Here is a 20330-nt window from a genome sequence, read left to right as displayed (position 1 = left end):
GGTACCACATCGGTGCAAAGGTATCGGTGCTCCGTGGCGTCGCGTTGACCACAACTGTGGAAAATGTCTACGGACAGCACTGGCTCAAATGGCCTTGAAACGGAGACGACCAGCGCCTCGTATAATCAACCACAACTCGAGGAGTAAAATCCGCGGGGATTCCCCTACCTTTTTTTACTTCAAGTTTACTATCAGGATCACAGACCACAAGGAAGCCAGCTTGGTATAGAAATGTCAGTCTTTTTAATTAATTCTTTGTCATTTTAATGATGTCTGTTTGTTTTTGGCGACGGCTGTTTTTTTTTTTTTGGAAAGACATCCATGGGGTCGGGAAAACCCCGAGGAAATTGTACATGTTGGGATTTTTTTTAAAAAAAACAAAACCCAGTTTAGTTTTCTAGGCCTACTTGTGACAACATGTGCTACACAGAACTGTCCTGTTGAGGTTCTGTGGGAATTGTCTGCTTATATACATGGATTTAGCACCGTCATTCGATGTTGCGTGATTTGAAGAGGCAAGAAACATGCCAAAGGACACTGGCGAGAAAGGGATGTAAAATTGTCTGAAAAAAAGAATTCCTGCTGGAGAAGTGGGTTGGACTAGATGACCTCCAAGGTCCCTTTCACGAACCGAAGCTGTTGTGTGTGTTTGCTAACAAAATGATCTGGGACATCCTGTCTTTTTGGCTGTTTTGTTGCTGCTGGAACATGTTGTCCTAATAGTTAATCTGAACAGATTAATTAAAAAAAAAAACCAACAACACCAAAACAGAAGCAGAATAAACGGGGTGGGGGGAGGAAAATGCAACCCTTGATCTTTGCCTACCCACTTAACGTCATGCAGAGTTCGGTCACCGGGCAGAGCACAGCAAGGAAGAAGAAGGAAAAAAAATCAATAGAATATCTCCGCAGGTTAATCATAAACTTCCTCCCAACCTCCCTTTTGCAGATCGTATGGCAAGGTTTTGCGGCTGTCAAGACGATGGTTTAATTTCCCTCTCGGGGGACGCTCCGAAAATGTCAAACAAGTCAGAAGAGAAATATAAATTCGTCTGCTTCGACAGACTTTGGAGGAAACTGGCAGAAAATAATCTGCATTTTTTCTTCTCTCTCTCTCTCTCTCTCTATTGTAGGGGGAAAAAAATTGGTTTAGCTGGTTTGCACCAACTTTTTGCAACGGGGCGAGAATTTCCCAACAGACCAAATTGGGCTGCCTCTTTTAAAATGAGCAAAACCCCCCTCCTTGAGAAATTTTAGGGATCGTCTTAGTGGGTTATTTTTAATGATTAATAATTTTTTTTACCTGCCCTGAAATGTCTCTGATGCTTTGCTCAAGCAGGAGGCTCCGAATTTGGCCTAAAATGAAATCTCTCTTTAGGATCACTACTCTTAGGATCTGAGAGAGAGTGAGAGAGCGCGCGTGCGATAGAAGTCCTTGGGGCATTTTTTTCAAAAATAAAAATCGCTTTTTCTTCTTTCGTTTCAACTGAGAATTTTCGCAAATGAGATGTTTTTGTTTCTCCTGGGCAGAATCCCTGCCTGAAGGAAATTAAACTCCCTTTGTGAGTTTGTGAGATGCTAAAATCTGATCCTTGGATTAGAAAGAAAAAAAGGAAAAAAAAACCGCAGGAAAGAAAATTACATCTGTGCTCGAATCACGGAGCGGAAGAGATCCACAGTGGTTAGAGCAGAAGAAGGCACCGTTTGGGGACAACAATTTAGCATCTTTCGGGCCAATTTATAAGAATTCGGAAGGGTTAAAAGGACGGGGCACCCAGTCTGCTTTATCCTCATGGCGATGAACGGGGGTCCAGGGGCTGATGAAAATCTCCCTTGAGTGAAAATTATAAGCAAATCTCCTGCAGGTTTTTGTGAGTTATTTACGCGCGTGTGTACCCGAGTTGGTGAGTTTGGGGGACATTGGGAGGGTACAAAAACGCTAACACAAAATGTTGGATTGTAGCAGATTGAAGTCAAGATTATCGCAGCAGTACAGATGACCACATAACTCGCCTACGCTTCTGTTTCTCGGCTTTAAGATGGGTGGACTACAACGCCCAGAATTTGCCAGCCAGAAACCTGGGAGTTGTAGTCCATGCCTTTTAAACGATGGTAAGATTGGGAAACGTGCATTAAAGCACTGTTGGTGGGCTGCAAACTTCCAAGGGGCCAGCAGGTGGCAGCAGGGACCCGCAAACCCACTCCTTGCTGCCTCCAGCTGGCAGTCAGAGGTACTGCACCCCCGATCTGGTGGTCCTAGCAAAGCCAAGAGGACTGGGTGGAGGAGAAAGGGGCCTCCTGGCTTCCCCCCCTGAGAAGAGGAAGGCCAGGAAAGGCCCCGCGTTCAAATTATAAGGCCGAATCGCTTTTAATGATATTCATGAGCGCGTTTTTGAGGCTGTTCTTGCTGGGGGACTTGACGGCGGGCTTGAGGCCTTCGGCCTCGAGGTGGTCCTTCTTCGGTTCCATCTCGATGGTCATGACCACCTGCCTCTTGGCCGCCTTCTTCTCGATACCTTCTCTGCCGGCTAACCGCTATTTCTTATCTTTGCGCGAGTCTCCAAAGCCTCCCCTGGATTTCTTGTCGCTCTTGGTTAGGCGGCTGTGATCCAGCATGGCGTACAGGACGGGGGTCTATCAAGAGGGGAGAGAAAAGAAGAGAAGGTTGGCCAGGAAATAGAATAGAATAGAATAGAATAGAATAGAATAGAATAGGGCCTATACCATTTCAGACAAACTAATTACGGCCGTACGTTGAGGACTTCCTGTAAGTCTAACAGATCCTTACTTGGGGGGGGGGGTTGTTTTCCTCTCGCGCCCCCAAAGGCTCACCTGATGACGCCGTTTAGAAGAATCCTTCCCCAGCCTCAGTTTCCCTTTCTCCATCGCGCTAATCGGAGACAAAAGCAGAGATGCGCGTTGAGGTACAATGATGAAAACGGGGGAGCCGTTTTCCGAGCAAGGAAGCCTAAACCAATTATGCTCAAATCCTGCACCCAAAGCCTGGCAATTAAAGGATTTAAAACACACACACACACACACACACACACACACGTGGGGAAATTGCCCTTTCTTTGCTCCCTCTCTTGTTGCAGTACATGCATGTGTGTGTGGGGGGGTGCGTGCTTTGTGTTTAAAAGGGAGTGGGAAGGACAAGACTTTGTGGTGGGATTAGCATAGCCCTCCCCCCCACCCCTCCCCGGTTGCTTCTTTGCTGCAACTCCAGGCAAGGCTAAGAGAGCCGAAAGCGAATCAGAGGCCCACCGGTGAGGCAGGACTACAATTCCCATCATCCCCCAGCCTGGCCTGAGGCTGGAAAGCTGGCAAAGGGATCTCGAAAGAAGGATTTCCTGCAACTTTAGCGAGAGAAGGATAGCGGTAGAGGAACCGCGTGCGGGGGGGTGGGGTGATTTCTGGTTTTACCTGAGCCGCCTCTGTAGGGTGGCTTGTCTCCTCAGCCAGCAGTATCTGATGAGGTAAGCTATCAGCAGGACCACTAAGACCACAGCCAAGACGCCTCCGATGATGCCACCCAGGACCTCACCGTATCTGGTAGGAACTGGAGAAGAAGGAAAGGAGAGAGAGACAGAGCGAGAGAGAGAGAGAGAGAGAGAGGAAGGGAGGGAGGGAGGGAGAAGATGGACAAAGGTGAGGAAAAGATGAGAAGGAGGAGGAGGAGATGGAGGAGGAAAAGGAGAAGATGGAGATGGACAAAGAAAAGGAGAAGCAGAAAGAGAAGATGGAGAAGGACAAGATGGAAGAGGAGGAGGAGGAGGTGGTGGTGATGGAGAAGATGGAAAAGGAGAAGGAGGAGGAGGAAGAGGTGATGGAGAAGAAGATGGAAAAGGAAGAGATGGAGAAGATGGACACTTATTAAAAACGGGAAGATCATAGTAACACCACAAACAATTTCTCGCCGGTCAACGAGCATTACCGTTCTCAAAGACGTAGAGGGTGACTTGTGATGTTCTCCCCACAATGTCCGGCGGGTTTTTGACATCGCAAGTGTAGGTCCCGTTGTCGGTGTATTCCAGGTCATGGATGATAATGGAACCGTCTTTCCAGCGAGGGTCCCCGATCCACTCGATGCGCTCCTTGAAGGACCCAACGTTGTCAATGTAGTGCTGGCCTTTGGCGTAGTGAAATATCTGGGGTTGAATAAGAACAGAACAACTGGTGGGACGAAAATTAGCACCTGCACGAGAAGAATCAGATCAGGGCTGCAATATAAATGGAACCACAAGAGGGCGGCAGAGGCTAACACTCTGTTTTTGCTCTGGCCCTCGGGTGGACATCTGAAGTTTTACAGCCAAAATATTATATGTAGTTCTCCTACTACAACGCTGAAGTTTCTCCTCTTCTAGCAAGTTCTATTGTATCAATAGATACAAAAATATAATTTTTTTTTACCGAAATGCTGTCCTTTCCACGTTCCGGCTGAAAGTGCCAAGTGATGGAAATGTCGTCGGAGATCCACTCGTTGGACCAGAAAGAGCAAGACAGCTTAATTTTAGATCCCACCGTGCCGTGGATCTCGTTTGCCGTGTAAACTTTGATGGCCAAGGTTGGAGACAGCACTGCAGAAAAAGAAAAAAAAAAGCAGACAGAGGTGAAATTAATCGGTAAATTAATGAATGGGTAAATCCCTGATCACTTTCCTAAGGCTTTTGCCCAGATCCCCAAAAGGCAACACCACTTAGCAACAAACAGGTTAAATGAAATTTCAAAGCCCAAAAGTAGATCCGTTGACAGTTGCCACATCCGGAAACCATGGTTTCACTGATTGATTGATTGACTGATTGACTGATTTTGGGCTAGTCCCTTTGAGCCAGCATGAGGTCTGCTCACGACCTTGATTTATTGATAAAACTAATGAAGGTGGGATAAAAACCTGACGAATAATCAAAGTCAAATCAATAAAACGAAGGGAAGGAGAAAGAGAGAGAGAGAGAGACACCATCTCATTGTTGTGATACGAAAACCCACAAGGCGTTTGGGTTTTTTTTTTTTTTTTTGTGGATTTCTCTCCCCCTTTTCTGCCTTCCCACCCCTCCATTTGAGAAGTGGGAAGTTCCTTCCATATAAAAACCCCTTGTGATCCTCGGTCGCTGCTTGAAGCACACGGCAGGACATTGCTGAGTGATCTCAAAATTGCGACATTTGCAATCAAAGGACCCTTTTGTGTAGCCGAACAATCCTCCTCTTCTCTATCGCCTTTGGGGTGCAAATTCCAAACTGCTGAGGCCGTCGGATTGAGTGGGAATTTTCCCTCCTGATTTTTGGCTGGAAAAAAAACCGTAACCCTCGCTATTCCCCCTCCTTTTTTCGGCACGATTTTGTGCCCATCTACACAAAAATGACAAGCTGGAACTGTTACAAACCCCAGGTTGCCATTGTTTAAATGAGTCTGGAAAGGTCTGGTTTTTGGGAACCAGACTGATGGCAGATATAGAGCCCAGAGCGTCCTCGTTTGACATCTGTTCATTTAGCAACCGTTCGGGGTTACGAAGGCGTTGAAAAAAGTCACTTACGAAAAGTCCTCACTCTTACATCTATGGCATCCCTACATGTATCTGTTCTTGTGAACATACAGTTCTGCTGGGAGACGTAATTTTTAATTAACTCTTGTGTTTGCAGACCTTCTCCTTTGATATGTGGATTAGGCCTGGGGAACTTGTTTGAGGAAGTTTACTAACTGGAAACTAATCAAGGAGAGAAGCAACCTAGAACTAAGGAGAAACTTCCTGACAGTGAGAACAATTAACCAGTGGAACAGCCTGCCTCCAGAAGCGGTGAATGCTCCGACACTGGAAGTTTTTAAGAAGAGACTGGACAGCCATTTGTAGGGTTTCCTGCCTGAGCAGGGGGTTGGACTAGATGACCTCCAAGGTCCCTTCCAACTTTACTACTATTACCTACCTGGATTAACTTGGAGACCCTGATTCTCAGACCATTGTGGATTCTGTTCCTATTTTAAGGGAAGATGCAAACGGTCCAAAGAACAAAATATATTTGGATATACCACTTCTCTCAGCCCAATCAACAACCAACATTTGGCTTAAGGTGACTTAAAGCGATGGGCAGGATTTTTGCTCTCTGGATAGCACAAGAGACATTCCTCCATCTTTTTAGCTAGCTAGGCTTGCCCTTTAAAGGACAAAATAAATTGAAATAAGCCCTCTGTAACGGCTGTAAAGTTTTTTAAAAAATTTTGGGGGGGGGGTCCAGAACGACATTGATTAAATTTGAAATTCCGCCCTTTACCGAAGGATAAAGATATTTCTTTATCTGCTTTAGCAAATAATAAAAAATTGCTTTGAGGAAGGGATTAGGAGGGGAAAAGTAAGCTGTTTCAGACATTCCTCTATACGTAAGGCTTTGGTGCAGCCTTTCCAAGCTGGTTTAACCATGGTTAATTGAAGGCCTGAGATGATGTTTCGTCCCAGGCCTTGTTTTGCAACAACTCCTTCAAGGTTTTTAATTGAGCTTTTCCTTAGCTCTGCTTTAGCAATTGGGATTAAAACTATGTGAAGAAAGTGCTCTGACTTGCAGCCTGATCTTTAAGCCTCTCTTAAAGAGTCTAGTCCTCATGATTCTAAACGGAACAGAGCGGAAGACACTCCTGAAATATTCACCATGCCTCAGTTTGCCGTTTCAAACGGAGGGGTTTTTAATTTATGGGTGGAGACACTTGAGACTCTTTCTGTGCAAATAAGCTTTGCTTTTCCTAAACGGCTCATCCTCCTCACGGTTTATGTAGTCCCCTCTGGAAAGCTGGGGAGGGTGGAAGATTCCTTCTGCAGACAAAGCAGGAAGGTGACGTGATTCGGGGTGGGGTGGATCGGACCTTAACCCCCAGGCTTTTCGCTCGCCGAATTTGCACAGAAGCCGAGGGATAATAGAAGATTAAGCAGGCAGAAGAGCAAGTGGAACAATAGGGATTTTGAAACGGAGAGAGGAGAGGAAAAAAATATTATCTGTTCAGGGGTGGCAAGAGAGAGCGGTGGGTGCCTGTGGCAACCGTAAAAGAAAATAAATTAAAAATTTTAATCACGGCGTTTGATTAGCACCTTCTAACCTGGTGTACTGAAAGAGTTTGCTATCAAATCAAATTGTGACCTTTCTTCCCGTTCTCCCTTCCTTCCTTCCTTCCTTCCTTCCTTCCTTCCTTCCTTCCTTCCTTCCTTCCTTCCTTCCTCTCTCCTTGCTTACTTCCTTCCCTTTCTTTTTCTCCTTCCTTCCATCCTTCCTTTTCTCTCTCTTCATCTTTCCTTCCTTCTCTGTTTTCTTCATTTCCTTCCATTTCTCTTTTCCTTCCTTCCTTCCTCCCTTCCTTTTCTTTTTCTCCTTCCTTCCTTCCCTTTCTCTCTCTTCTTCTTTCCTTCCTTCCTCCCTTTTCTCTCTTCTTTCCTTCCTTCCCTTTGTTTTCTTCCTTCCTTCCTTCTTTCCTTCCATTTCTCTTTTCCTTCCTCCCTTTTCTCTTTCTCCTTCCTTCCTTCCCTTTCTCTCTCTCTCTCTCTCCTTCCTTCCTTCTCGTTTTCCTTTCCTTTCCTCTTTTCTTTTCTTTTCTTCTAAGTCAAGGACTGCCTCCCCGGATTTAAAAGTCACACTGCATTCCAGGGTTCACCCACTCCTCATTTCTAATCTCCACCGTCACTGTAACTTTGACTTTAATTTTTTTAAAAGTAGTTCGCCTTAAGCATTAAGTAGCTTCATCATCTTGACTTATTTATAAAAGTAATAAACACAGGATATAAAAACCTCTAAAATAAACATAAATCAAATGCTCCTTTTGGCTTCCCGGTCACTGGGGTTTTTGAAAGCAAACAGAACTGGCATTTCTGCTTCTTTTCACCCATTTTGGCAAGGAACAGCCGGGTGAAACATGTCAGCTGAGATTTGCACGGTTCATAAACCTCGATCCCCTTTGCCCGTCTTAAATAAACCAGGAAATTACATTGTTTGCAGTGCTGTAGTCTGTCTCTCCAGGGCTCAGGGCATCTGACTAAGGAACACAGTAAAAATAACCCGGCTCGTTCAACCTTTGGTACTGGATGGAAATAAACTGGCAGTATTTTTTTATTGCATTGTGTAGATACTCAGACTGTGAAAAATACGTTCAGAAAAATTAAGAATATTTGCGTCTTATATCTTCACCGAGCTCCTTTCCTATTTCCCAAACCCAATTTTCAAACGGGGGGTGGGGGGAGTCCCTTTCTTGGGAACATCTCCTGCTCCAAAATACATTTTCGAGAATTCATAAGCAGGAAGAGTTTAAGATGGAGATATAAGAAAAATCTACCTAGAGATTTATCACATTGTTTAAAAATTCTCTTTTATTTAACCTTCGGGCTGCAATTAAGAAAATTGTGGGGAAGATTGATGTGCCAGGCTGAGGTCTGGAGTAATATAAATATCAGTCATAATTAAATGTCACATTTTAAAAAAGCAAAGATCTGGGTGAAGCTGACATCTGCCAATGGGGGCGCAAAGGGAAAATAGATTTTATTGGGTCCTGAGATCAAAATCATATCAGATTTAAATTAGATTAACCAAACCCATTCAACTGACCCAGAAAAAGGGACAATTGCTCCTGGATTCAAAATCATATCAGATTTAAATTAGATCAGCCCATCCCGCTGATCTGGTCAGTTCAACAGGATGAGATGATCTAATTTAAATCTGAACTCAGGACCAATTGAAATCTATTTCCATTCTATTATGAAAAGCAAGGAAAATTACATTATCCTAAAAAAAAAAAAAAAAAAACCACCGCAGGCTTCAGTCCTATATGGGTTCATACGCATTGCACTAAGCCAAGAATCCTGGCTACCTTGTGGCTTAGTGCGATCTGTCAACCCAGATTTGGAAGGATCAATTCTGAACCAAACAAAAATCTTCGGATCTTTGCATTATCCCTTCCTTTCTCAATTCCTTCTTTTTCTTTCTCTTCAATCTTACGATCATAATCTTATGATTATTGTCGCTTTTCGGAACAAGAAACCTTTCTGGAATTCCCAAATTTTAAAAACAGCATCTATTTCTGAGAATGAAGGTCCTGCAAACCTTTGCAAAGCAAAAATTACCTAGAAAATAATCACTGTAAAAGCACGTTCTGCCAGGATTAGCAACGGCAGATGCTGGGGCAGTTATAATCAGAGATAAATTTAATTTGTCAGGTCAAACCTGTGTCTAGTAAAACACAATTCTTACTTGGGTTTCCTCTCCCACGCCCGGTCCCCATATGAACTCCTCTGAAGATAATAGGAATAGATTTCAGAGCACTATAAAATATATTGCTTTGTTCTGCTAATGCGCTTTGCTTTTCGGCTGAACAGGAACCAATTTAATCTGTCTGGCACCGTAATGGGTGCAATTTTTTTTCTTCCGAGTTGGAAAAAATAAGAACTTCACGGCATCCTAAACAACAGAAAAACAGGGTTGTGTTTTCCACACACTGAGATGGCGTACACGTTTAATAAATCAATCGTTTTCTAGATTAAAGCTGTACAAGTTTAATAAATCAATTGTTTTCTAGATTAAAGCCATCCGTGAACTTTCAAGGCAGGCGGTAGTTCCCCCAGTTTCACTCATCCTACAAACCATGTTTTGTCCAGTTTGGGGGTAACCACAAGAGGAGAACTCAACCCAAGATGTTTTTCCCCCCCAACAAACCACAATCTATCAAAGTCTCTGTGTTGTGTGAACCCCATTACTCAGGTTTTAAGGCGTGACAAGACCCAGTTGTTTCTCAAAACGATGAGGTATCATGATTGTTAATTATTCAACTAAGCAAGGTAGAGTCACTGCTTTCCCTTGCTTTAAATTGGAGGCACTTTTGGGATTTATGCATGTTAATAAAAGTCAGAAGTAGCTTGCAATATAGCTGGAAATTTTGACTTCTGTTAACTTCTGTTAACTGCTGGCTACTCGGCTCTCCTTAATGGCCCCATCGTTTACACATTCATCACCATCATCATGTCTTTTCCCCCCACCAAATCTCCTTAAATTGATCCTTCCTCTTAATTCTCCCCAAATCCCAACATCAGAAAGCTTGGAACGCAAAAAGTGCCCCAGATTTTATTGAGGATTTTATTCAGACACACCATTTTTGGAGAAAATTGAATATATGATAGAAACGTTTTGAGGCCTTGAGAAATAAATCGTCAGTAATCTAATTTTTCCCTAGAATTTTCCTAGAATTGCCTTCGAACCAGCCTCTGTTAGCCCTCCCTTGAACTAAACCACGATCTAAACCATCATTAACCAAGCCACACCCAGAAATCTGAAGCTGAACAGGTATGCAGAACGGCCAATGAAGCAATGGCTTCTGCTTCAGTCCTCTTAGGACTTAGCAGACTTGCAGAGGGCGGAAGAACTACATAGCCCATGCTGCAGCACCGGAGAGAAAAACCTGAAGCTCAGATCCCAAAGCCACAATGCTGTGGAAATCATGTTAGGAAAGCTGGAGACCTCAAGAGAAGATGCTCGGGGCTGGTTCTCAACAATCTACGCCCAGGGTAGAGCCTCCGGCTTCAGAGGCAGTCTACCCGTAAAGGACCCCACGATCAGAGAGGGTTGAAAAAACAAACACCAATAAATAGAACACCTGATCTACTCAAATATTGCTTTGGCCTTTCATCCCCAAATCTAGAAGCGTTTACAGGCTAAATTCGCTACTGCGATAAACTATTTAAGTTTAGATTTTTGCCGACAAAGAGTTAAAGGGAGACTAGTATGGCTATTTCGAGCTATTTAGCTCTCATCAGCTGCTAGCCCTACCCTTCTGAGTTTCGAAAATTAATTTTATGAGATAACATTCTTTAGTATTTAGCAAACAGGATGTTGTTGTCTGGATTCATGGGTTTAAAAAACAATCGGTAATGATTAGTTTCTATATTTTCATAATCAGTATCTTAGTTGTATCACGTTCCTTTCTCTCTTGCCACTGATAAAAATGGCCCCGTGTTCTAAAATATACTGAATCTTCTTTCTCTTTTCCTTTCCATGTCAATTTGCCCATTTCTGCACAACCTAAAATCTCCTTAATTAGTTCCTTCTCCATGGTCTTCACTTTTGAAGACAACCATTTGCCTGAAATGTCTACGGTCTCCTGCTATGAGCAGGGGGTTGGACTATAAGACCTCCAGGGTCCCTTTCGACTCTGATCTTCTGCCTTTGGATACTTACGACTTTGGCCCCTCCAGTGATCCCTTTTTCTAAATTTGGGAAATCTTTCCCTTGAGCGTCATGCAACTTACCCACGGTGCACACGAGGAGCGACCACAGGAAGGCTTGGCCCTTTGCAGCGTCGACTGGACCCCCCATTTTTTTGGGTTAGTGTCCGAATCCCAGCCACATGGAGGAGAAGAGCTGGTAGCAACGACGAGGATGCCTTCCTGTCGAATGCCGGAGAGGGGGGCACCCTTGGTTTAAGAACCCGCCTGCCCCGAAGGATGCCATCTCTGCAGAAATCTGGAACCAATGAGAAGGTGGCGTTTGGGGAGAAAAAAACAGAGGGGTGTGTGTGCAAAGATGAACCGGTCCCCCCCCCCAAAGAGAACAAAACATAAAAGCTTGCATTTATAGTGGCTATTGTTGAACAGCATGCGAGCATAGCTGGGCAAAGAAGCTGCATTCTTAGCAAACTGTGGGTGAGGGCACAGCCTCTGAACAATGTCATTTTTTTCGCCTCCCAACAGGCAAAGCCTTCGGCCAGGGCCAGGAGAGGGGGGGTGGTCCTGTAATTTCAGTTTTAAGCCTTTTTTAAGGAAATTTCTTGACACGGAATCCATGGCTGGCAGGGTAAATTCCAAGAGCAGAGAAGATGGGTAGCTTAGGGTGGAAGCACTGATGATGTTACCTAGCTGGGTCATGAAACGTCTGCAAGAAAAGCATCTAACTCAGACAGCATCAAGGAGCCCAGAAGTCTGCCTCCTCCTTCTCTTCCTCCTCCTCCTCCCCTCACCCCTCACCCCAGCAAACCTCACCACTTTCTAGCACTCATGATGTTACCTAGCTGGTTCACAAAACGTCTTTAAGAAAACAACCATGCTCACAGAGCATCAAGCACCCAAGTTAAATTCCTGCTGCACTGGGGTCATCCCGTCAATTTTGCTCGGCCGTTTTGCACATCCCCTGGACCTGACCACTGCAAAGAGATTCTTTACTGAGCCAGTAGGGGGAAAAAAAATCAGCTTAATCAATTACAATTTTCCTTGCCCTACAATGCTGCAAGAGGAAAGTGGAAAGAGGATTTTCTCTCTTAAGAGAACAGCAGAACTTCTTTTGCAGAATTAAAAAGTGCCCTATTTTGGGAAACCCATTGCAGTTGGCAGTCTGGGGAAAAACCTCAACTGACCTGGGTTCAAAAACGTGAATGCTAGACAAATGCACACACCCAAAAGAGCTTTCAGATTTTGTTCATCGTGGGGCCGAAAATTAGTGAATAAGATAAAACTCTAAGGCAGAAGAAAAATCAAAAGGTCACAAACAGACCCTGGCATCTTCCTGCAAATCTTTTTTAAAATCTTCCTCTCGGGCCACTATTTCAGTACAATTGCAGTTTTTAGTAGGCGTCACACATTCCAGAAAACACACAGGCATGTGTTGTGCTCTCTTTGGTCTTTGCCAAGTCCGAAGTGGGCAGTTGGAAGATGTTGGGTTTGCAAACTGCTGTTTATTTATTTATTTAGAGAATATCTGTAGCCTGTGGGGGATCCTTGGTGCTCTCTGAGCTGGGTGGTTTTCTTGCAGACATTTCATGACCCTACTAGGCAACATCATCAGTGCTAGAAGGAAGTAGGGTTTGCTGTCTCTGCAAGCCAGCTGATTTTACATGAACAGAGAGCAATCGCCTCTCCTCCTAACCCTGATGATGTTGTCTAGTTGGGTCATGAACTGTCTGCAAGAAAGTTATGACCGCACTTAAAAAAGGGACTTATGTCCGTTTTTCAGAATAACCACCTTTGCAGCAACCCCAAGATCAGGCGATCAAAATTCAAACGCTCGGCAACTGGTTCGTTACTTATGAGCATTGCTGTGTCCCAGGGTCACGGGATCAACTGGATCATATTTATGATGGTTGCAGCGTCCCCGGGTCACGGGATCCCCTTTGGCCACCTTCTGACGAGCCAAAATCAATGGGGCAGCCAGCTTCACAACTGAACAACCAGGGTAGTAACTTATCAACTGGGATGGTTCACTTAACAGCTGCAGCAAGCCAGGTCATAAAACGGGGCAAAACGCGCTGAACAAATGTCTCACTTAACCACAGAAATGTTGTGGACGGAGAGGACGAGCAGTAATGCAAGGGCTACCTTATGAAAACACTACTGCTCATAACAACAACCAACAACAACAAGCTACCTTATGAAAACACTAGCTGCTCATAACAACCAACAACAACAAGCTACCTTATGAAAACACTAGCTGCTCATAACAACCAACAACAACAACAAGCTACCTTATGAAAACACTAGCTGCTCATAACAACAACCAACAACTACCTTATGAAAACACTAGCTGTTTATAACAACAACCAATAACAACAAGCTACCTTATGAAAACACTAGCTGCTCATAACAACCAACAACAAACAACAACCACCATAACCACAACCACCACCACCACAATAACAATAATAATAATAATAATGTTGGAACGTACCTTGGAGGTCATGTAGTCGAACCCCCTGCTCAGGCAGGAAACCCTATCCCATTTCAGACGAATGGCTCTCTGCACATGCTCAACAAGCAGGAGGCAGCAGAGGGGCACGCGGCACGCAACCCGGCAGGTTGCCAGCCGAGCCTTTCGGACTACACTCCCCCTCATCCCCGGCTAGGAGAGATGGGTGCTGTAGTGTGGAAGGGCAACCTGCTCGCAGGGCTCCTACCAAGCGCACGTGCTGAAGGCCGGCTCCTTCCGGCTTCCGGCCTCCGGCGACGGAAGTCGGGCAGTGACGTCACCGCGCGCTGCGTCCCGTTCGCAGCACTTCCCGGCCAAGATGGCGGCCTCCGTCTTGAGGTGACAGCGGACGGGCGGAGAAAAAAAGGGGGAGGGGGGAGCCCCGCGGTGGGCCCGGCTCGTGTGGAAGGGCTCTCCGCATCCCCGGAGTGGAGAAACACGCGTGTTCGGGGCTGGGAAAGCGGATCCCGACGCGCTGCGGGTTGACCTCGAGAGCGCCCTGGCTGCGGGGGACGGTTTCCCTCCTACGCAAAGACACGTGTCTCGCCCTGCCCGGCCCCATCCTTCCCCCTCCCTACTGGGGCGGGAAGGCGTCGGACTGCACAACCCATCATCCCCGGCTGGCTCCCGAAGCGGGCTGGACCACACCTCCCGTGCAAGCCGGGGATGATGGGCACCGTAACCCGACCCTTCCAGAGCTGTGCCTCGAGAAAGGGAGCGAGTCAGACTCGGTATCTAAAAAAAAAAATACACGTGTCTATGCGCACGTCTGAGTGCCCCGCAAACATAGCCGCCCTCTATTGGTGATGGCTAGTATTGACATATCTGAGCAAGAGCCTGGCTGGATTGGTTTGAAATCTGGGTCTGAAGCAGGGACTAGATGACCTCCAAGGTCCCTTCCAACTTTATTATTATTATTATTATTATTATTATTATTATTATTATTATTATTATTATTATTATTATTATTATTATTATCATCATCATCATCAACAAAGCCAGCATAAGGAAAGTGTCGGAATAGCATTGTGGAGACCTGGGTTCGAGTCCTCCCTCAGCCGCTGAAGCTGCCTTGCTGCCCCTTGGCTGTTAGGAACAACCTTGTTCTCAAAATGTCATCTGGGTCTTCAAGAAAAACCCTGACCCTAACCCTGCGAGGTCGGCTGATATCCAGAGCAGGGGTCTTCCAACTTGGCCCTTTGATGACTTGTGGACTTCAACTCCCAGAATTCCTCAGCCAGACATGCCTGGCTGAGGAATTCTGGGAGTTGACGTCTGCAAGTCATCAAAGGGCCAAGTTGGAAGACCCCTGTTCTAAATCAAGAAGGGTTTTCGGAGTGGGGCAATTCCAGATGGGTGGACTTCAACTCCCAGAAATCTCTACTGCGGCAACGCTGGCTGGGGAATTCTGGGAGTTGAAGTCCACAAAGTCATCAAAAGGCCATGTTGGAAGACCCCTGCCCTAAAAGAGAACAAACTCCTGCCTATAAATCCTGTAATTTTGGCTCTTTCAGGTTAGCAAGCCGGCGCTGCTTCTACCTACGCCTCAGCCCGGGGTCCTTCATGCCACAGTAAGTTTCTGATGCTACTGGAAAAAAACAAAAATTATCGGTTATCACTTCCTTAAGTCTTTGCACGTAAGGAAGGATTTAAAAAAAAGAAAAAAATAGCATGTGCCTGGCTGAGGAATTCTGGGAGTTGAAGTCCACAAGTCATCAAAGGGCCAGGTTTGAAAACCCCTGCTCTAAAGGGAGGGAGGGAGGATTTTGAACGGTTGCTAAACAAATGGTCGTAAGATTACTGTGTGCATTATTGGGTGTTTGGGGCCTGCCTCCTAACACATTCTCCGTGGTTTGGTTCCAGTGTGGTCCCCATGGGGACGACGGCGAAGGAAGAAATGGCTAAGTTTTGGGAGAAGAACACCAAATCTCAGCGGCCCTTGTCCCCACATATCAGCATTTACGAGTAAGACACATCTTGAATTACGCATTTTATAACTGAATTGCATTATTGCATTTCCCACAGGTGCCTCTGCAAGGTGGGCTGGATTGAAAGGACAATAAAGGAGAAATGTTGAGGGGTCCTTGGTGCTCTCTGAGTTCCGTTGTTTTCTTACAGATGTTTCATGACCCAACTAGGTAACATCATCAGCAAGCAAGCTACTTGGATATAAGCAGAGAGCAAACCCCACTCCCTTCTAGCACCAAGCTGGGTCATGAAATGTCTACAAAGAGCCTTTGTGCCAAATTCAAAGACCTCCACATTTCTCCTCCTCTTCCTTTTCCCCTCTCCCTTCTCTTTCCCCTCCCCTCCACAAACTCCATTCCCTTCTAGCACTGATGATGTTACCTAGCTGGGTCATGAAATGTCTGCAAGAAAACCAGCAAGCTCAGAGAACACCCAGGAACCCATAGTCCTTCCTTCCTTCCTTCCTTCCTTCCTTCCTTCCTTCCTTCCTTCCTTCCTTCCTTCCTTCCTTCCTTCCTTCCTTCCTTCCTTTTTCTTTCTCCTTCCTTCCCCCTCTCCCTCTCATCTTCCTTCCCTTCCTCCCTCTCCTTCCATCCTTCCTTTCTTTTCTTTCTCCTTCCTTCCCTCCCTCCCTCCCTCAATTCCACTCCCTTCTAGCACTGATGATGTTGCCTAGTTGGGTCATGAAACGTCTGCAACAAAACAACCAAGCTCAGAGAGCACCAAGGACCCCACAATCGTCGTCCTCCTCCTCCTCCTCCTTCCTGCCAACCCCACCTCCCTCTACCATTGATGATGTTTCTTAGTTGGGTATTGAAATGTTAGCAAGAAAATCACCCAGCTCAAAGAAAGACCCCTGGATTGAAACGTCCCACCCGCCTCCTAGCCACCCATAACACTGAACAGGCTCTCTCTCTCTCTGTCGTAAGCCGAGGAGTACTTGTGCCCCTCAATTTGCCTGCACTTAGCTGCTCCCTGGGGGAAAAAATTGCAACCCCAAGATTTTGCCCTTGACAGCCAAGCTCACAATCTGGGCTCTTTTCTCTTTAAAGAACCGGTTCCTCGGCTGCCCATCGAGGAGAATTCCCCCCCTCCCCGGTCATCTCATTCCTCAGCCTCCTCCACAGATTCCACTGTTCCTTCTCTTGTTCGCTCTGGTGGGATTCCTTAAATAATTCGGAGTGGGGAGCAGATCAAAAGAGCTGGAACAGTTTGCCCTGCCCTGGCCTGAGCTCAGGGACACAGAATAGTAGAATAACAGAGTTGGAAGGGACCTTGGAGGTCATCTAGTCCAGCCCCCTGCTCGGGGAGACCCTGTACCGTTTCAGACAAAAGGATGTCCAGTCTCTTCTTGAAAACCCCCAGTGTTGGGGAAGGAAGGAAGGAAGGAAGGAAGGAAGGAAGGAAGGAAGGAAGGAAGGAAGGAAGGAAGGAAGGAAGGAAGGAAGGAAGGAAAAAAGAATAGCAGAATAGCAGAGTTGGAAGGGGTCTTTGAGGTCATCTAGTCCAGCCCCCTGCTCAAGCAGAGAACCTATACCATCTCAGACAAATGGCTGTCCAGTCTCTTCTTAAGAAACTCCAGCGTTGGAGCACCCACAACTTCTGGAGGCAAACTGTTAAATGGGTTAATTGTTCTAATGACAAATAATTGGTCTCCTTTACTCCTTTCTTTTCCCTAAAGGAATGTCAGCCCTGTCGTTTACAGCGTCCCCCTTTCCTTCCTTTTAGGTGGACCCTGCCGATGTCAATGTCCATCATTCACCGCGGGACCGGTGTGGGAATGAGTTTAGGTGGGTTATAATTTCTCAATCTTTTCCCTGATGGACAAGGAATCGCAAGGAACAGGAAACATCCGTGCGTTATTGCATCACCTAAGATCATCATGGGTCTTAGGTGATACCATAACTCACAGGGCACCTGGGAGGATCGCATGGCAGCCACATGAGAAGCAATTAGGGGTTTGGCTTCCTTAGATGCTGAATTGTAACATCTGTCCCATTGCAATTCATTTTATGCCTTCATTTTATCATGCTTTTATTATGGTTTTATCTTAATTTAATATTTTATCTCCTATATTGCATTGTCCACATATATTTTCGATAGAGATAAATTAGATAGATAGATATGGATGATAGATAGATAGATAGATGGATGGATGGATGGATGGATGGATGGATGGATGGATGGATGGATGGATGGAATTTTGGGCTGAAATGTCCTAACTCGAGGACTACCTGCATTGTGTGTCCTGCTGGATGTATTTCCTCACCAGGTGTGTCCCTCTTCGCCTTGAGTGCCCTGGCTCTTCCCGGACAGTTTTCCGACTACCTGGACCTGATCAAGTCACTCAGCCTGGCGCCCGCTCTGATCTATTCAGCCAAGTTCGCTTTGTCCCTACCTGTCACCTACCACACCTGGAACGGGATTCGGCATCTGGTAAGCAGCCTTTTAAGCAGCCACTATTACCCCTTGTATGTCAGCCTTGCAGAGCAAACCATGGAGGAGAGGTGAGTTAATTCTCCTTTATGGTAATGCTCCATTGATGGAATCTTGCCCGGGTGAATGTACAAAGACAGTTCTGAAAGGAACCTCCGTTTGGGTTATCGATGACAGACACACACAGATACAGAACTTTTATTACACACCTTAGAAAGCTACTATATTAAATTACTTTTCGACATAAGCGCCCTTCACATGGAGGCACCGGTCGTAAGGTCTTACAAGATTTGAAATTCCTTGGTCGTTGCTCGGCGTCAAATCTGACTACTGGGGGCGTGTGTGTGTGTGTGTGCGTGTGTGTGTGTGTGATCAAAAACAACCTGTCTCCAGAAGCGGTAAATGCTCCAACACTGGAAGTTTTTAAGAAGAGACTGGACAGCCATTTGTCCAAAATGGTATAGGGCTTCCTGCCTGAGCAAGGGGTTGGACTAGATGACCTCCAAGGTCCCTTCCAACTTTACAATTATTATTATTATCCCAAAGAAACTGCTTCAAAAGTTCTTTAGTGAGTCTAGCGGTGTGCGGACGAGCATTATCGTGAACCGACACCACATCGGAAATGGTGCCGTAGAAAATCCCGCCAAATGTAAAGATGCCAAAGGAGTACAATTCCTTGACTATTCTAGTCTATATTCTCTCTAGTTCCTCCTGTTGTGACGTCCTCCTTGTCTTCCTCTTTTGTAGGCCTGGGACCTGGGCATAGGTTTCAAGATACCCCAGTTGTACCAATCTGGAGCTCTAGTCCTCGTCCTGACGGTTCTGTCTTCCCTTGGGATCGCAGCCATGTGAAGAGAATCAAAGGCACGCCTCCTGCTCACTCCCCAACTTTCTAACTTTTGCGCCCTTCTGCACCCACAAAGTTGGCTCCGTCGGGACTTCCACCCCACTTGTTCATTAGGAAAAGAACAGCTGAGGTGCAGAAGGGCTGAAATCGGCAAAATTCACATTATTCATCAGAAAGGATACAGTTCTCCTTGGATCCTTGTAGGGATTTCTCTCCTTTTATTATTTTTTTTTTCCACTTGTGAGAGGCCACAATTTTGCCCCGGGGACTCTTGGCGTCCCTTCCCCAGCTGAGGCTTAAAATCCCACCACTTTGAAACGTGGCCGGGCTTTAAAAAACCGACGTTCTCCCACGGGGCGAAAGGCAGCCCCTTCGCTCTCCGGAACAATCCTTTCCTTTGAAAGAACCACAGGGCAGCGTGCACACGGGCGTGGGTGCAACACATTTCAGAAAACACAACACCGTCCATTGACAGCAAGCCGGCGTTAAGAGTCACACAGCCAAAGTGGACACCTCCAGTCTGGCTGATCTTTTCCAAGTGGGCCTGTGGATCCCAATGGGGAGGGGGGAAATGGAGGCAGGCCCAAAGCTTGCAAAATCTTCTCTCTCCCGTTTGCAGGAGGGGGGAAAGAAACAGTCCAACCTTTGCATTAAACTTTTGGGGAAGCCAAATTTTCTGGCCTGGTGGGATTAATTGCCCAATTAATTGCTCCTGGTTCGCCGGCTGTTCGCCTGCTTGTGAGCCAAGGAAAGATTTTGAGCTTTTCCTCTCCCCACCCCTTTTCCAAAAAAATAAAACCCACCTGTCCCATCTTCTGTAAATATATAGTCTTATTTTAGTTTTCCATTCGTGAAAGTTTCCCCTCTTGGTTTGCCCCAATGAGGATTATCCGGTTAATAATAAAAACATTGAAAAATAAACTTGTGTCTTTTCATTTTTATGGGGCAGGTTGTGGTTTGAAACGGGAGGCGACCTGTTCAGATCTCAGCTCGCCGTCCAAACACACCAATTTCACCTCCCTCCCAAAATACGGACTTCGATTTCCTTTCTTCCCAGCTCTTATTTATTAATTAAATTTCTTGGCCACCCATCCTACCATAGGGCAACCTTGGACAGGCTTATAGTATTAAAAATATTTTTTTAAAAAATACAATACTGCAAAAAATACCATACAGGTGGGCCATAACTGAGCCAAAATTTTCTGTTGCTAACCAAGAGGTTTGTTAAAGTTCAGTTTTTGCCCCATTTGACAATCCTCCTTGTCACAATTGTTCAGGAAATCCCTGCAATTTTTTTAAATTGGTTCCACCGTATTACTAACTTCACTGCAGTGATTTCCTGAACTACTGCGACAAGAAAACCTGCATAACAAGTGTCTCGCTTAGCAACAGC

The 20330-nt window shown here is 45.6% G+C and overlaps 2 protein-coding genes across 2 annotated transcripts; one reads left to right on the top strand and one right to left on the bottom strand.

Annotated features, from left to right (window-relative positions):
• Positions 1-220: 220 nt before the first annotated feature.
• Positions 221-13812, bottom strand: MPZ (myelin protein zero). The gene is given in 7 exon segments (XM_039363656.1): positions 221-2634; positions 2833-2890; positions 3424-3559; positions 3935-4148; positions 4411-4577; positions 11262-11475; positions 13669-13812. Coding segments are annotated over 6 exon segments (927 nt in total). The 5' UTR covers positions 11329-11475; positions 13669-13812; the 3' UTR covers positions 221-2349.
• Positions 13813-13950: 138 nt separating this feature from the next.
• SDHC (succinate dehydrogenase complex subunit C) lies at positions 13951-19858 on the top strand. Its single transcript, XM_039363659.1, has 6 exons — positions 13951-14025; positions 15201-15257; positions 15550-15651; positions 17383-17444; positions 17927-18090; positions 18838-19858. The coding sequence occupies exons 1-6, from the start codon at positions 14006-14008 to the stop codon at positions 18940-18942; spliced, it is 510 nt and encodes a 169-aa protein (XP_039219593.1). The 5' UTR covers positions 13951-14005; the 3' UTR covers positions 18943-19858.
• The last annotated feature ends 472 nt before the right edge of the window (positions 19859-20330 follow it).

The sequence above is a fragment of the Crotalus tigris genome, unplaced genomic scaffold, assembly GCF_016545835.1.
Source record: "Crotalus tigris isolate CLP2741 ecotype Arizona unplaced genomic scaffold, ASM1654583v1 scf7180000019553.37968852642:3898890, whole genome shotgun sequence".
In the NCBI taxonomy this organism is placed as follows: Eukaryota; Metazoa; Chordata; class Lepidosauria; order Squamata; family Viperidae; genus Crotalus; species Crotalus tigris.
The sequence above is the reverse complement of the archived record's forward strand: the minus strand, read 5'-3'. Positions and strand labels throughout refer to the sequence as shown.